The sequence below is a fragment of the Aethalodelphis obliquidens genome, unplaced genomic scaffold, assembly GCF_003676395.1.
Source record: "Aethalodelphis obliquidens isolate GAN/ISIS:26980383/991018 unplaced genomic scaffold, ASM367639v1 scaffold35, whole genome shotgun sequence".
In the NCBI taxonomy this organism is placed as follows: Eukaryota; Metazoa; Chordata; class Mammalia; order Artiodactyla; family Delphinidae; genus Aethalodelphis; species Aethalodelphis obliquidens.
The window spans coordinates 7,186,111-7,204,051 of NW_020837979.1; the positions used below are offsets into that span (position 1 = coordinate 7,186,111).

Genomic DNA, 17,941 nt, shown 5'->3' on the forward strand with positions numbered 1-17,941 from the left:
AGACCTACTAGAGACTGGACTTGAGGATATGATGAGGGGGAAGGGTAAGCTGTGACAAAGCGAGAGAGAGGCATGGACATACATACACTACCAAATGTAAGGTAGATAGCTAGTGGGAAGCAGCCACATAGCACTGGGAGATCAGCTCGGTGCTTTGTGACCGCCTGGAGGGGTGGGATAAGGAGGGTGGGAGGGAGGGAGACGCAAGAGGGAAGAGATATGGGAACATATGTATATGTATAACTGACTCACTTTGTTATAAAGCAGAAACTAACACACCATTGTAAAGCAATTATACTCCAATAAAGATGTAAAAAAAAAAAAAAAAGAAGAAACCAAACCTGCTGTCACCTTGATCTTGGACTGAATAAATGACTGTTGTTGTTTTAAGCTACCAAGTTTTGGAGTGGTTTGTTATGTAGCAATAGATAACCGGTGAATCCGGATTACTCTCCTCCCTGCTCCACTTCTCATTCCTCAGGGTTCAGCTTCAATGTCAGGTCCCTGATCACTCTAGCTAGGGAGCCCGTATTGTCTAACTGCCTGGACTTTTCTTTCATACTTTTCTCATTTTGTAAGCATTTACTGATTTCTTTCCCTAGTTTTAAAAAACTCAAGTCTTGACCTATTAATGGGTCATAAAGTCAATTTTTAAAAGAAATAAAATTGAATATAAAATATCAGATAAGTAAGTAGTAAAGGATAAGCATCGTATTGTGAAACTTGTTAGGTATAGGCAACATATGTGTGTGCTGGTGCACAATATAAAATACATTTTGTACTCCAGTTTTTAAAAAGTTTGAAACCACTGCTCTAAACTGTCAGTTCTTAAGCTCAGTGAGCATGTCGCTTTCACTCACCATGAACATCCAACAACTAGCAAAGTCCTTGGCACAGAGTAGGCACTCAATAAACATGTAGGAACTACTGTAGAAATAAGAGGAGTATGTGAGTGAACTGTAGAGACAGGAAATGGTTGGCAGTGGTGGTACCCTTTGAAGAAGTCTGACAATGAAGTGATGGAGATAAACAGAGTAAAGCCTTGAGCAGGAGTCTTCGGGAAAGGGGAGACATGAGCGTGTCTATTCACTAAGGCTAAAGATCCAGTAAAAGTCGAGAGAGAGTTAGGCAAGATAAAGGAGATAAATAACTGATAGTACAATACAAAGCACAAACAGGCTGGAGAGGAAAAAGCCACCAGCCAATTCTCGAGCCAATTCTTTGAGATTGAATGAAATGAGAAAAGTTGAAGTAGAGAACACGGGGGCGCTGAAGGAGCTCATTTCTGAAAGCCTCCACTCTCAAATTGTAAATCAAGGTTTGTGACCAGATTAAGAGTAATGGAATTCTGAGCTTAGGAAGAGTGGGAACATTTACGAATAAGGCCTCTGAAGAATGAGGGGGAGTCAACGGGTGAGTCGAATCTGGTACCAACAGAACAAAGAAATACAAGTTGAAAACTATGTGAATTTTCTTCTAGCATTGCCTGCCATCTGGGTATAAGAGTGGAAATCAATTGTTGGAAAAAAAAAAAAAGGGTAGCTATGATAGGTCAAGAGAAACAAATGAGAATGCTGGTAAGAAATGGAATTGAAGCAAGAGACTGAGGAAAAGTTATTGGCTTAGAAAAGTGCAATAAGCTTGATTTAATGGGAGAGGACGGAAGGATAAGGAAACAATGAAACGGGAGAATTTTAGAGTTTAAGGTATCAGAGGTGGCAAGAAGCTGGGGTTATATTCCCTAGAGGTAAGAAAGAGAACGAACTCTGAGGTCAGAGTGTCCCATATGGTATACAACCCCAAGATGGTAACAGAGGAAGGAGGTGAAATACAAATGCAGCCAGGTATTAAAATCAATAAAGACAGAGAGAATCTTAGACATCAATGGAAAATATGGACTAGGATAGGTGATAGACAATTTCAAATAGGGAGAAGTTACTGAAGGAGACTAGATCTTTTTTATTTTAAGAGACAGACAATGTACTGTAAACATTTTTAATTCTGTCATTGAAACTGTCAATATTAAGAAATTTACTTGGAATCACATTATTCCCTTAATTTTTTCACAGAGCATATTCCATTTACTGTGTAGTTCATCATCTTCTGGACATGTTCTATGTAATATACTTGTAAGCATAGTCGTTTCAATTGGGCAAAATTTACTACCAATAAAACCTGAATTTAACTTGTCACGTATTTCCAGCGGCAACCAATGGTCAGGTGCTTCAATATTACAGATTTCAATTCTTCCATTCTTTATGTCTATGAATACTTTAATTTCCAAGTGTGAATGTTCATATAACACACTGAAGGAAGTGTTTACACTGAACTTTGGAGTTTTGCCATATATCCACTCCCAGGTCTGTAGTTCTTTGGCTCTGCTGTTTATTCCAGGAAACAGCGTCTCGTCTGTTGGGTTTATTAGGTGAATGTGATTATCGATTTGATGAGATGTAGCATACTCTGTGGCAATAGCATTTATCACTACTTCGCAGGTCAGGGTGGGATCTTTTTCCATAAGATTTTTTACTAAGGCAGGTGTGCTCGCAGTGGCAGTACTCCTGACCCCTTGGTAAGGGCTCTTCAACAAAGATGACAAGAAGGTCCCATCGGTACTGCATAGCAAAGTGCAGTGGTGATAAGCAGCGGTCTGGCCAATCCTGGAAGCTGTTCCTGAGATTTTAAACTGTCCATCAAGTAAAAGGTCAAACCTTTTGGTAGCCCGCACATCCAGCTGCGGCTGGACAGCCTTCAGAGCTTTAACAACTAATTTTAGATTTTCCATCCTATCGTACTTTTTTTTGGTTGTAAAAAAAGTCAAGTTGATGTTACCCATATCATGGTAGACTGTTCCTCCTCCACTTCTCCTCCGAGCTAGTTTTACACCTCCTTCTCTCATCAGATTCAGGTTACATTCCTGCCAAGGGTTCTGATGCCGACCAATTACAACAGAGGGAGAATTCCTCCAAAAGAAAAGAACCGGCTTGGCTTCTAGATTCATATGGTCATGGATCCAGTCTTCTACAGCCAGGTTTTGGTAAACATCATTGGAAACTGACTGTAAAATGAGCCCACTTTTAACTGTGTCTTTAAAACCAGCTGCTGGGACCTTGAGGTTACAAAGTAACTGGAAGCAATTCTTCATTGAAAATGGGATCAGCATGCTTTTAAAAATGGAAGACAAACAAATTAATGATGGAGAAAAAGAAAATTAAATTCTAGTTTGTAGCTATCAGTTCTCGGTTATTTAATCCAAACTTATTTAAGTATCCGGTCTGGTTGCTTTTCTTGCCTTTTAGCCTTATCATTAGTCTTTAGCAAAAATTGTACAACAGAGTACTCAAAGGAAATAAATGATACAAACCTCAAATTGTTTTAGTTGAAATGGAATAAGGGCACAGATTTTTCCAATAATAAAGCTGAAAATACATTATGTAATATATCTCAGAGACAAACAAATTATTTTGAATTCACAGGTAATACACATTATTTGAGAAAAATGAGAAAATACAGACAAGCAAAAAGAGCAAAATAAAAGAAACCATAACATGACCACCCGGAGATAATCCCAATTAACACTTTAGTGTGTACCCATTTTTTTATGTGCATGTGTAAAATACACACACACACTTTTCCCCACCAAAAGTGGAATGATACTCTTATTTCATTCAATGTTAAACCTATTTTTACATCGGTTTTAATGTCGTGTTACATTCCATTGTCAAGATACACCACCGTTTACTCAACCAGTCTCTTAGTTTGTAAGTTTAGACTGTCTCTAGTTTTTCTATGTTATCAACAATGTACTCATGAACATCTGTCTGGAAAGCTTTAATTATGTCCTTGTAGTACTTTAAAAATAATTCCTATTTAATTTTGAGATACATGTTTACTGGCAGCCTGTTTTATTTAGATCAATATTAAATTAGGATGGACCCCCTGAAGTCAGGGGAGAGGTGGTCAGAGTAGCAAGGTTAAATAGAAAGGCTAGGAACAATTTTATTATGTTTTGACACTTTACACATTATTTGTGTTAGCAGTGCTGATGAAAAGGCTGATAATACTAGCTGTAATAATGAAGTATTTTGACTAGTTATGGTTGTAAAGAAACCATTCTATTCCGATTTCGTTTCTTAGAATGGTCATAGTTTTCCTTTAGGTTAAAGACCTGGGAAGGACTGGGTTATTAAAGCCCAGAACTAGGCCCCATTCTCTTGTAGTTACATCCTAGATGCACAATTCCTAGGGTAACAAGTCTTCGTATTTTCATCACTCTTGATATATCTTGATAAGTTATGCTACAGAAAAGCTGAACCAATTTACACTCTTTCTATCTAGAAAGGTCAGGAGAGGTGTAACAGAGGAAGGGATACTTGAACTGAGTCTCGAAATCTGATGGTTTTTACCACGTTGATGGGAGTAGCATGTTCCAGGCAAATGCAAAGACAGAGAGTCCTCCAACAGTAAGGCATGTCTTGGGGAATCCCTCCTCAAAGGAGTTCCACTACCAGTCTTCCAGCTCCACTGAAACCTTTGGCTGTGCTGTCCTAGGAAGCCTCTGCAGCCAGATGCCGTTTCTTTGGTTAAACTCTTTGTTCTTGGTTCTGTTTGACCAAATTTGATATCAGTCCCTCCTTCACTAAACAAATGTTTATGGAGTGCCTACTAGGCACAAGGTAGAATAAAGAAGGGGAGGAGACAAATTCATGTAATTCTAAAGCATTTGGCCTTTTTCTAAAAGCAGCTGGATCTAGTGAGGTGTTTTAAGTAGGAAAGTGTTAAGTCAGCCATTATACAAAACTGCTTCTGCTGGCAGTGTTGAGCATGGATTAAAAACAGATAGACTAGGGGCAGGGAGACGGTTTAACCGACCCATGCAGTTGTCCCAGTTAGAGATAATGAGGGCCTGAACGAGGGTAGCAGACACTGAGAAGGGATGGACATGAGGACATTAAGGTCACAGACTGGTCCTTGCCTTCAAGGAACTCACTATCTAGTGGGAGACACTAAAAAGCAAGGAAGGTGATAATTAAAATACAGTGTCAGGGCTTCCCTGGTGGCGCAGTGGTTGGGAGTCCACCTGCCGATGCAGGGGACATGGGTTCGTGCCCCGGTCCGGGAAGATCCCACATTCCACAGAGCGGCTGGGCCCATGAGCCATGGCCGCTGAGCCTGTGCGTCCGGAGCCTGTGCTCTGCAACAGGAGAGGCCACAACAGTGAGAGGCCCACGTACCACAAAAAAAAAAAATATGGTGTCATAAGTGCTATGACAGGGTAAGTACATTAGAAGGCCATTTAACCCTCTCATCATTGGAAGTGACATTGAAGTTGAGACATAGAAGGGGTAAGGAAAAGTATTCCAACAAAGTACAGTAGCTTGGAGGAGAAGAAGACCCATTCAAAGAATTCGAAGAATTTAATTCAATTGGCTGGTATTTAAGAGTGCAGGAATGGGAAGCTGCAAGAGATAAGGAGGCAGAAGTAGAGATCAGATTATGAAGAGACTTAAAATCCAGTTAGGGACTTCCCTGGCGGTCCAGTGGTTAGGACTCTGTGCTTTCACTGCAGGGGGCACGGGTTTGATCCCTGGTCCGGGAACTAAGATCCCACAAGCCTCGGAACTAAATTAAAAAAAAAATCCATGTTAAATACTTGAACTTCACCCTGAGAGTGATGAGGAGGTGCTGAAGAGTTTTACAGATTTACACTTCAGAGACATCGCCTAGAGATTTAAGCAGGGAGAATCTTGATATCTGGTAATTGGTTCAGTGAGGGTGAGAGAAAGAAGTCAAGGGTCCTTTATGGTATGATTACAAGCCAGCATTCAAATCCCAACTCTTTCTCTTCCCAGCTAAGGCAGATTAGTTGACTTTTCTGTGCCGCAGATCCCTTATCTGTAATATGTGGGTAACTGACAGGACTCATATCAGGATTAAATGAACTAATACATGTAAAGTGCTTATAAGAGTGCCCGGCACATAGAAAGTACACAGGATGTTAGCTCTTTTATTAATTTTATGCATACCCTGACTTCTGGCCTGGGAAATGGGTGGAAAGAGGTGACATTTCCTAGGACAGATTTCATAGGAAGAGGAGATACAGGGTGAAGATAACTGGTCCGTTTTGACTGCATTGGACTTAAGAGTCTTTGGCTACCAGCAGCCAATGGCACAGAGCTGAAGAGATGGTAACTAAGGGCTCCAGAATTGATCCAACTAATGTATTAATAGTGCTCAAAATATCTGTATTTATCCAGGCATTGTGGATACGGTGTGAGTGAAACACAGTAAAGATATTAATTCAAGAGATCTTGCATCTACTACGCAACAGGGATTGTTCTTGGCACTTGGGATTCATCAGTGAACCAAATCAAGGAAGGTGATGAGGACCATATGAAAAAGGAAAGGGAACATAGGAAATGTGTATGTGAGAGGAACTGGGCGGCTATTTAATTTAATTTATTATTTATTTATTTATTCATTCATTTATTTTGGCCACGAGGCATGCGGGATCTTTGTTCCCCTACAAGGGATCGAACCCATGCCCCCTGCAGTGGAAGCACCAAGCCTTAACCACTGAACTGCCAGGGAAGTCCCCAGCCTGCAATTTTACATAGGGTTGTCAGGCTAGGCTTCATCAAAAAAGTGACCAAAAAAGCAGACTAAGTCAGAAAGAGAAAAACAAATATCGTATATTAACGTATATATGTGGAATCTAGAAAAATGGTACAGATGACCTTATTTGCAAAGCAGAAATAGCAACAGAGATGTAGAGAACAAACGTATGGACACCAAGGGGGAGAGAGGGGGGTGGGACAGATTGGGACTGACATATATACACTACTATGTATAAAACAGATAACTAATGAGAACCAACTGTATAGCACAGGGAACTCTACTCAATGCTCTTTGGTGACCTAAGTGGGAAGGAAATCCAAAAAAGAGGGGATATATGTATACGTATAGCTGATTCACTTTTCTGTACAGCATAGACTAACACAACATTGTAAAGCAACTATACTCCAATTAAAAAAAAAAAAGAAAAGCAGACTGAAAGTCGAGGGAGTTAGGCTAAGCGCCTACTCTGTGCCAGAAACTGTTCTAGACACCTGAACACACAAACAAATAGGACCCTGTGAGGATGTAACATTTCCTACTGAGCCTCGTAGGACAAGAAAGAATCACACAAAGAGTGAGAAAAAGTGGGAACCCAGGGATGTCTGAGAAAACCTGAATGCCAATTTATTAATTTACAAAGAGAACTATAGGCTATCAACCGGATATTCAGATCGGCCTGTCCAACTACTCTCTCATCATAAGTTTGCTTGGTGAATACTGAATCTGGACAAAAGGATGGAGTTATATGACTTCAATGTCTGGTGGAATGAGCCTTGAGGAAAGCGCCTCTAAGCTCCTGGGCTCTGGAGAGACCCCACTGTTAACGCCAGGACACCCTGTCTCTCCCAGAGGAGGCCTGGAGTCATCCGGTCAGGCGCACCTCTCTTTCACTCCATGCTTCAAAAACAGATCAGACCGCCAGCTGCATGATGTACAGTCTTCTTTTTAGTTGTCATGATACTGTCAAGTTCTGAAGGCCTGATAAAATTTTGTCTCTTTAACTTTGCATATCTCTACTCTTACCTTTTAATTATTAATTTTTTATCGTTTTTTAATCAGAGGACAATCATATTTCCATGTTCTGGGAGGGACACTTAGCTACCACCACTTTGAATTTACCAAACCTGCTTCTCCATCATCGAACAGAAAGCAAAAGATAACAGGATCCCACCTACCCTCCTAGGCAGGCCCAGCTCCTTCAAAAAATCCTCCCCAAGTTTTATCTTGCCATCTTGCCACCTGTCTTAGTACATAACTTATCCAGTCTCAGGACAGCCGTGTGCCTGTTTGAATTCGCCTTTTTGGTTCTCGGTGGGCGCGCACAGGGCTGGCACCCAACATGTCTAATTTTTTGACCCTCCCGTGTTGCGGATAATCCGTTCCTAACCGTGGAGCTAGGTCTTCCCAAGCTCTGACCGGACACTTCAGGGCCTGCAGCGCCAGCCGTGCGCACCGCCCCAGGGTCTCAGGTCCCCGCCAGCTGCCTGTCCTCGGGGGCCCACGCTGCCTGCCCCGCCCCGCCTTGCCACGCCTCCGGTTTCACGCACCTGAGGCTTCCGGTCGCGGCCAGGCAGCGCGCGGGCCCGTGAGGGAAGGACGCGTGCGACCCGCAGTCCCGTCCTGCTGCGCACGCAGCCGTCCCGCCCGCCGCCCCGGCCCGCGGGGGGCGGGGCACCGGAAGCGCTGCGTAGGGGCGGGGCCGGGGGGGGTTCCGGAGGGTCTTTACGACCGGCCGAGCTGGCGCCGAACCAGAGGAGAGGCAGGGACGCCGCCCACGTTCGAATAATAGTATCAATAATATCGAAAGTCCTAGAGCCCCAGGGCAGATGGAGGTTCCCCGCGTGACAGCCCAGAGCGTTAGCGGGGAACAGGTAGGAGCGGTGTTGAGTCACTCTGGAGGGGAGCCCGCCTGGTACCCAGAGCAGTCGGGTCGGATGTTCTTTACTGAACATCCAGGCATTGCGCGGGGCTTTGCACGTCTCATAGTCCAAAGGGCAGGCAACTCCACTTGGAAGGGGACGAAACTAAAATCGGTTATAAAAGATAAATGGCATTTAAAGGAATAAACGCTGGTATTCCCAATACAGAGACAGGTAGGAAGGAGTGGGTCGGAGAACAAACACACTGAGGGCAATGAACGTTACCACTTGGGGTGTCCCTCGGTGCAGCTGGCAAGAAAATCCTTGTGGCTTAGCCAGATGGGAAATTCCCCCGTCAGGCCAAGTTCCAAGTAACTATAGCTGCGTAACAAACTGCCTCAAACGCCAGTGGCTTAACACAACGATTTATTCTAACATTTATATGGTCAAGGCTTGCTCACTTGGCTTCCTTCATTCAGCACAGGTTGGCTGAGCGGGGAGGTCCAGGACGGCCTTATTCACGCCTTTGGCGGCTGGTGCTGGCTGGCTGATGGGGCACCTCCGTTCAGGGCTAGCCTTGGAAGGAGCACGTTGGCCACATTCTGTTGACCAAAGCACCAGCAAAGGCAGCCCAGAGTCAAGGGGTGGAGAAATGGACGCCACCTCTTGATGAGAGGAGCCCAAAGAATTTGTGGTCATCTGTTTTAGGCTTCCACAGAAATCAATCTCTCTTTTGGCTTAGAATAGAAACCATCAAGACTTGCATCTTGGAGTAAGAAGCATCCAGTGTTCACAGTTTGGTGATGCCGATACAATGACCAGGGCTCCATATAAAGCTACAATAAAGACACAGTGGCTCCTTATTTATTTACTATTACCCTCTTGAAGTCACTCTAATGAGTCTTTCTTGGATTATGCAGGTGGGAATGGATTCTGTGTAGTTAGTCCCAGTAGTTTTCCAAGTTATCATTAAAAAGAGCCATGCAATTCTCTTGCCCTTTGCTTATAGTACATCTTTCTAAATTCCATTTCTCTGGAATCTGAGGTGGTACAATTTTTCCCCCCCTAATTTCTTACTGAAGTGTTTTTCAAGGATGGATCCGTCCTCCCTGCTCCTAGACTTCCACCCTGTGGTTATCTTAACCCCTCTCCTACTTCTTCAGCTTCTCCACTGGATCCTTCTTCCGCTGACACTCAAACACGACCTCCATCTCATCTTCCATCTCTCATGCTGTCTACTCCTCTTCAGAGTTGAGCTTCTTTGTGGAGTTGCTACACATCCAGTATCCACTTCCTCACTTCCCATTCGTTTTTTAACCTACTCCAACATGGATTCTGTCCTGGTGTTCCATCAAAAGTGCTTTTTGCAGGGTGAGCAAAATGGGTGAAGATGATCAAAATGTACAAACTTCCAGTTATAAGATAAGTAAGTCCTGGAGATGTAAATGTACAGCATGGTGACTATAAAAATACCATACTGTATACTTGAAAGTTGCTAAGTGAATATATCTTAAAAGTTCTCATCACAAGGAAAAAAAAAAAAACTATGTGTTGATAGATGTTAACTTCTTACAGTGATCACTTTGCAATATATACGAAATCATTATGTTGCACACCTGGAACTAATATAATGGCATATGTCAATTATACATCCATTTTTAAAATTTATTTTAAAAATAATAAAATTCTTTAAATCATTAAAAAACTATTCAGGGATGATGGAGAATTAGGTCAGCTACTTACTCTCAAATGGTTGGGAGGAGAGGGAAAGGCCTTTGTACCATGCTTGCAACTTTGCTGTAAATTTGAGATTGTTTCAAAATAAAAGGAAAATAATATATGTTAGGTGTCTGGCATTGTAATAAAGACTGTGAGCACCCCACCCAGGTCCCCTTTACCCTTAATTCATCATCCATTCTCCAGCTGGTGTGAATGAAGGAGCTAGCAGGCACAGGCACACCAGAGTGATTCACCCTGCATCCCTACCCACCAGCCTCCCCACTTTGGCTTGGAGGTGGCAACCGATGCCTGACTGGCCTAGTGCTGCAATAGTCCCACCCCTTGCCTCAAAGTGGGACAGTGGGACAACTCTGCAGTATGATCCCTCCAGAGCACCCTGTGAGTCAGGCCATGAATTTATCTGAGTGCTCATTCTTCGTTGATTCCTTCTGCTTCCCTGACTCCCTCACAGGCTTACCTTAAAGAGCACACTCTCAAAAATCATGTGCATCTGGGTCCTTGTCTCAAGTAGCTCCTAGGGAATCTCAACTAAGCCAGTTACACAACAGCTCAGTAAATGATAACTATTATTACTGGCATCAATGACAACACCATTAGATGCAATACCAATGCATGTATTATAGGTCTTATAGGTATGTTGAATCTAAGGTCTCCTAACATCCTTATTTCTCCTGAACTATATTATTTTTATATGGAAAGTTTCTCATCAGAAACAACGGTAGAACTCTGAAAAATGTTCACTTTAGGATTCTTCTTGTAGAATTCTTCCATAAAACAAATAAACACCTAAGTGAGGCTGTTGTTCTGATTAAACTTATTCCATTCTACCCCTTCCAGGAAGTATTTGTGGATTTCCATTCCCAGGTGTGCTGCTAAAACTATGGCTTCACTTGGATTTTGGGATTCCAATTCTCTGATGTCTTAGCAGCAATAGTTCTCAATCAGAGTAATTAATGCTTGCATTTGTTATCATCTCAATGACTGGATTGTGCTACAACATTTGACATCCTGCAATGCCTGGGGCATCACATACAATGAAGGACATCCCAAATTCAGTGTCCAACACACTATCAAATGTCCTGTTGGACATTCATGGAGGTGAAAAACCAGTCTGTAAATATTTGAGCCAAGTCCCTATTAAAGAAAAAAGTGGTTTTGCTAAGGTCACTAGTGCCATTCATGTTGCTAGATCCAGTGGACCTTTCAAGTCCTCATCTACCATTTCAGTTGACTGCCTCCACCTTAAAGACTTCTGTGGGCAATCTTGACATTATCCTGTCTTGGTTTTCCACCAACTCTGCCAACTCTTCAGTCCCCTTAGCCAGCTCCCCCTGCGCTGACCAGCTACACCAACTCTGCCAACTCTTCAGTCCCCTTAGGCAGCTCCCCCTGCGCTGACCAGCTCCACCAACTCTGCCAACTCTTCAGTCCCCTTAGCCAGCTCCCCATGCGCTGACCAGCTCCACCAACTCTGCCAACTCTTCAGTCCCCTTAGCCAGCTCCCCCTGTGCTGCCCAGCTCCTAAGTGTTGTAGTTGCTTTATCTCACACTATACATCCACTATAAGCAACCTCTTTCGTTCCCATAGCTTTAGATACCATTCTGTATACAACTTCACAATTTGTATTTTTTCATTCCATACATAGTACTGTCTGCCTTAGAAACAGGTATGCCCAAAACCCATGCTCCCAAGCTCTTTCCCCCAGGGAACCTCCATGCATCTAGGTTTTTTTTTCTGTTTTTGTTTTTTTTTTACTAGAAATCCTTTCATTTTCCTCATTTCCCACTTTAAGACCATCAGTCTGCCCTGCCAAACTTCACCTGGACTCTGTCCCCTTCTCGATATACCTCGACCATCACCATCACCTCACTTGGACAACCATGTCCCTGCAAAAGCTATACATGTCACGTCCTCAGAGAAGCCTTCCTAGTTCCCACAATTAAAAATCAAGTGTAGGGCTTCCCTGGTGGTGCAGTGGTTGAGAGTCCGCCTGCCGATGCAGGGGACACGGGTTCGTGCCCCGGTCTGGGAAGATCCCACATGCCGCGGAGCGGCTGGGCCCATGAGCCATGGCCACTGAGCCTGCACATCCGGAGCCTGTGCTCCGCAATGGGAGAGGCCGCAACAGTGAGATGCCCGCGTACCGCAAAAAAAAAAAAAAAAAAAATCAAGCGTATGTGTTATGTCTCCTCTTCTGTCTCTCTGAAATTTAACTTTTTCTTCATGGCACATCACAATTTGTATCATATAATTACTGTCTGACGTTCTACCTTCCCTGGTAGACAGACAGTAAGCACTATGAAGGTAGTGGTAATTTATTCACCACTGTATCCTGAGCACCAAGCACAGTGCCGGGCTAGGTGAACAAATGAATGATTTGTGTATTTTTTCTCTCCCAAAGAATTATTTTCTATAAATGATAAAGAGCATTATCTTAGTGGCTTACATCCCATTCAATTTTTTTTTTTTTTTTTTTAACTCTACAAATACGTGACATCTGTTTGGTTTTTTTCTGATTTACAAAATATTTCTTCTCCTAAAAGAAGATGCCTTTTCCTGTTTGAATATGCCTTTTTCCTTTATGAATATTAAGGAGATTACTCAATTGAGCATTAGAGATCACCAGTAAATATTAAAGTACAGGAAAATGTTCAAACCATACATAATATTTATACGTCACTGTTTGTCCAGACACAAATGGTTTTTAACTTCAGCTTACATTACTTGGGACAATACTGCTGTTTCAAACTAGTAGATGTTTTAATAAGAATGGCAAACTGATATATACAAAACAAGAATTTTTTTTAACAACTAGGCTGTTTTATTATATTAAATATTGGTGGTATAAAATGGTAACATCCTCAAGATAAATTATTACACTTAGAAAAAACTGTTTTGTGAACTCTGAAATGAATTCCACGTGGGTGAAAAAAAAGTTTTAAAAGGATTATTTGAAATGTGAAATGCTTCTCAAGGTACGTAATTTACTGGTCTTTGAGTTTAGCTGCCAGTGATCTTTAACAGAACAGACATGAAAAAATGCAAGAAGATAAAGTATTCTAAAGCAAAATCCCTAACTGGAATTTCAACATACAAAATCAGTACAGTAGAAATCATGTGAAATACTGATGTCAAATTGTTTGGGCACTGTTTTTTTGGGTTTTTGATCACTTGTTAGAGAAATACATTATAATTAAAATGTTTTGGTGCCATTTAAATACCGTTACACAAAAACTCTGATTTTTTGACAAGGACAGAATGTAATACCAGAGAAATCTTCTTTGAATTTTGGAAAGCTTCTTCTCTCTAAAGCAACTTTTCTGAATATGTATCATCAAAAAGCGCAATCTACAGTGATTCATAAATAGTAAAAAATAAGCAATCGTCTTCCTTCATTTTGTTAGGTTTTCATAATAAGGTTAAGTTCTCATTCAACAGGCCCTCTTAGTCAAAACCAATTTTTGGTTTCTTTGGTAACATACACAAATAAGTTCATTCCACATCTATCATTTCTATTCCATCACTTTCTTTAACATACACCACTGAACCCAAGGCTTTCTCCGAAAGAGATCCTGTGCCAGTATCTTTGCTCCTTGTAAAGTTTTCTTGGTTTGTGTCTTCTAATCTTATTTTCTTGGTGTTTTGAAATAACTGAGTCACTGGTTCCAATTTGCTTTTCTCAGTGCCTTGCATTAAGTGATCATCCACTTTTGAATCCATACGCATAGCAGATACCTGAGTAGCAGATTTACTAAGAGAAAATCCCATTGGGACAGCTGAATAGAAATAGTTTGCAGGTCCCTCTTTAAGTAGTGGAGACGTTTCTTCAACTTGACTGCTTGGGGAAAAAATTGTTACAAGTGAATACAGCAGGAATTTCAACTAACGTCATGGCAATGTTTGTTTTAATGAAATTTCATGGTGATGATGCCAAAAATATAAAGTAAAATCGCCTTCCACCTCTCAGTGTTTACATTTTCTTTGTGGAAGGGTGTGCAGGTTCTACAGATTCTCCGAAAGTCTTTTTATTAAAAGGAATTTACTAGATGTTACCTTTCATCACCTTGCAGAAAATAATAGAACTTCTCTACTTAGTCCTGCCTATCATTCTTATTATCAAAAACTTTTAATTTATTATTAATGGATTAAAGAAATAATTACTGAAGGCCAAACACTCTGCTAGGTGTTCTGGAAAAAAAAAAAAAGCTGCCCAAACAACTGTAAACATTTACACACGTAATAATACACTATCAAAATAATGAAGGAAAAACTGACAGAAATGAAGGGAGAAATAGACAGTTCTACAATAATAGTTGGAGATTTCAAAACTGAACTGTCAATAATGGAGAGAACAACCAGACAGGACACAAGTAAGGAAATAGAGGATTTAAACAACACAATAAACGGACTAGAGCTAACAAACACATGCAGAACACTCCACCCAACAACAACAGGATACATATTCTTCTCAAGGGGACATTTTCCAGGATAGACCATATGTTAGGCCACAAATTAAGTCTCAGTAGATTTAAAAAGATGGATATCATACAAAGTATGGATATCATACAAAGTATCTTCTCTGACCACAATGGGATGAAGTCAGAAATCAACAACGGAAGTAAAACAGGAAAATTCACATATTTGTGGAAATTAAACAGTATACTCTTAAACAACCCATGGATCAAAGAAATCACAAGGGAAATTTTAAAAAATACTTAGAGATGAAGATAAACAAAAACACAACATATCAAACTTACGGGATGAAGCAAAATCAGTACTAAGGGGGGGAATTTATAGTTATAAATACTTGCATTAAAAAAAACAAGAAAGATCTCAAATCAACAAACTTTACAGCTTAATGAACTAGAAAAAGAAGAAGAAACTAAACCCATTACTAGCAGAAGGAAGGAAACAATAAAGACTAGAGCAGAGATAAATGGAATAGAGAACAGAAAAGCAATAGAGGATAATCAATTAAACCAAAAGTAGTTTTTGAAAAGAGCAACAAAATTGACAAACTACCTCGATGGACTGAGAAAACTCAAATTACTAAATCAGAAATGAAAGGGGACATTACTACTGATTCTACAGAAATAAAAAGTATTATAAGAGAGTGCTATGAACAATTGTATGCCAACAAATTGGATATCCTAGCTGAATGGACAAATTCCTAGAAACGCAAAACCTACCAAGACTAAGTCAATAAGAAACGAAAATCTGAATAGACCTATGACTGCTCAGACCATTCAGTGGGGGAAAGGGCAGCCTTTTCAGCAAAATGTGCTGGGAAAACTGGATATCCACACACAGAAGAATGAAGTTGAACCCTTACCTAATACCATATACAAAAACTAACGCAAGATGGATCAAAGACCTAAATGTAAGATCTAAAGCTCTAACTCTTAAAAGAAAACATAAGGCAAAATCTTCCTGATGGATTTGCAATGATTTGAATACACCACCAAAGGCAGAGGCAACAAAAGAAAAAATAGACAAGTTGGAACTTATGAGAATATATAAATTTTGTGCATTAATAGACACAAGACTATAAAGGCAGAAGGAGAAAGTATTTGCAAACCATATATATGATAAGGGACTAATACCCAGAATATACAGAGAACTGAAACTCAACAACAACAAAATAATCCAATTCAAAATTTGGCAAAGGACTTGAATAGCCATTTCTCCAGAGAAGATATATGAATGGCCAACAATTACATGAAAAAATGCTCACCATCACTAATAATTAGGGAAATTCAGATCACAGCTACCAATTAGATACAGCCTCACAACCATTAGGATAGCTACTATTAAAAAAAAAACAGAAAATAACAAGTGTTGTTGAGGATGTGGAGAAATTCAAACCTTTTTTTAAAAAAATTAATTAATTATTTTTGGCTGCATTGGGTCTTCATTGCTGTGCACGGGCTTTCTCTAGTTGCAGCGAGTGGGGGCTACTCTTCGTTGTGGTGCACGGGCTTCTCATTGTGGTGGCTTCTCCTGTTGCAGAGCACAGGCTCTAGGCACGCAGCCTTCAGTAGTTGTGGCTTGTGGGCTCTAGAGCACAGGCTCAGGAGCTGTGGTGCATGGGCTTAGTTGCTCCACAGCATGTGGGATCTTCCCAGACCAGGGCTCGAAACCGTGTCCCCTGCATTGGCAGGCGGATTCTTAACCACTGCGCCACCAGGGAAGTCCGAAATTCAAACCTTTATGCACTATTGGTAGGAATGTTCAATGGTACAGCTACTGTGGAAAACAGTGTGGCAGTTCCTCAAATAATTAAAAATAGAATTACCATACGATCCAGCAAACCAACTTCTGGGTCTTGAAGACATATTTGTACACCCATGTACAAATAACATAAGCTATTATTCACAATAGCTAAAATGCGGAAGCAACTCAAGTGTCCAACGATGGATCATAGGTAAGCAAAATGTTGTATATAAATATGATGAAATATTCAGCATTAAAAAGGAGGAAATTCTGCAATATGCTACAACGTGATGAACCTTGAACACATTATGCTAAGTGAAATAACTCATAAAGACAAATACTGTATGACTCTACTTACATGAGGTAGCTAAAGTCAAAATCATAGAGACAGAAAGTAGAATGATGGTTGCCATGGGGAGGTGTTGTTTAAGGGGTATAGACTTTCAATTTTACAAGATGAAAAGAGTCCTGGAGATAAATGGTGGTGATGACAGCACAAAATTATGAATATATTTAATACACTGAACTATACACCTAAGAATGGCTAAGATGCTACATTTTATGTTACATGTATTTTACCACAATACAAAAAACTAAAGAAAAAAAAAGATGTCCAATAAAGAAACAGTACCTTTTATTACCAATGCCCAATCTGCTTAGAGAGATGAGCATGCAACATGGAGGGAGGGGCTTGGAAAGGTTGTGAAAGGAGGGGGCCTACGTCAGGGTTGGGCTTTGAAAGATGGTCAGGAATTTGGTAAGCAGAGTTGACCAGGATGGCAGAAGGGACCAGAGCTTGTTACAGAACAGTGATCTACTGAAGAAGCTCTAGCAGCAACTTGAGATCTGGAACCCACTCCACAGCTGTGAATGAAAGCACTTACTCACCTTTTAGAATGTATTTCTTTAATATTTAGGTAATGGAGTTATCTTTTATGAGTTTACAATTCCATCCCCATCAAGCCCTAATCATTTACTGACAGAAGATTTCTAAAGATATCATCTTGAAACCTTGTTTATCCATATTCGTGATTGAGTATCAGTGTTTAATCTGTAACAGAACAGAGTCCAGGGTCTACAGTAGTATCCTAAACATAGTAGTTAATCAAATGTTGTTAGTATAACAAATACCTGTTTCTTAGATTTGGAAATTGAAGATGAATTTTTTTCTCATCAAGTGAATATCCAATACTACCTTCAAATGAGTAAAAGTGAGTTTATTCTGTTATTTGGTTTCTCCTCTTTGATTATTTAAAAAGGAAACACTCCTCTCAAAAATGCATAAGTTGGGGCTTCCCTGGTGGCACAGTGGTTGAGAGTCCGCCTGCCGATGCAGGGGACACGGGCTCATGCCCGGGTCCGGGAAGATCCCACATGCCGCTGAGCGGCTGGGCCCGTGAGCCATGGCCGCTGAGCCTGCGCGTCCGGAGCCTGTGCTCTGCAATGGGAGAGGCCACAACAGTGAGAGGTCCACGTACCGCAAAAAAAAAAAAAAAAAAAAAAAAAAAAA

The 17,941-nt window shown here is 40.9% G+C and overlaps 2 protein-coding genes across 3 annotated transcripts; both read right to left on the minus strand.

Annotated features, from left to right (window-relative positions):
• Positions 1-1,939: 1,939 nt before the first annotated feature.
• On the minus strand, positions 1,940-8,253 carry LIPT1 (lipoyltransferase 1). Of its 2 annotated transcripts, none has more exons than XM_027128864.1 (2): positions 8,166-8,253; positions 1,940-3,164 (listed from the first exon to the last, which is right to left on the minus strand). In XM_027128864.1, the coding sequence occupies exon 2, from the start codon at positions 3,161-3,163 to the stop codon at positions 2,042-2,044; it is 1,122 nt and encodes a 373-aa protein (XP_026984665.1). In that variant the 5' UTR covers position 3,164; positions 8,166-8,253; the 3' UTR covers positions 1,940-2,041. The 2 variants fall into 2 exon arrangements, with proteins under 2 accessions (XP_026984665.1, XP_026984664.1); XM_027128863.1 differs by lacking the exon at positions 8,166-8,253 and adding an exon at positions 3,365-5,140.
• A 4,116-nt stretch (positions 8,254-12,369) lies between these two features.
• Positions 12,370-16,567, minus strand: CUNH2orf15 (chromosome unknown C2orf15 homolog). Its single transcript, XM_027128625.1, has 2 exons — positions 16,514-16,567; positions 12,370-14,100 (listed from the first exon to the last, which is right to left on the minus strand). Exons 1-2 carry the CDS (start codon positions 16,565-16,567, stop codon positions 13,711-13,713), a joined length of 444 nt encoding a protein of 147 aa, XP_026984426.1. The 3' UTR covers positions 12,370-13,710.
• Between the last annotated feature and the right edge of the window lie 1,374 nt (positions 16,568-17,941).

Excerpts from the sequence above, each read along its gene's own strand:
- LIPT1 (XM_027128864.1), bottom strand. The coding sequence starts at position 3,163 with ATGCTGATCCCATTTTCAATGAAGAATTGCTTCCAGTTACTTTGTAAC.
- CUNH2orf15 (XM_027128625.1), bottom strand. The coding sequence starts at position 16,567 with ATGGGTGTACAAATATGTCTTCAAGACCCAGAAGTTGGTTTGCTGGAT. Across the intron at positions 14,101-16,513 it reads TTGGTTTGCTGGATCGTATG|TTGAAATTCCTGCTGTATTC; the intron begins GTAATTCTATTT and ends CCATGACGTTAG.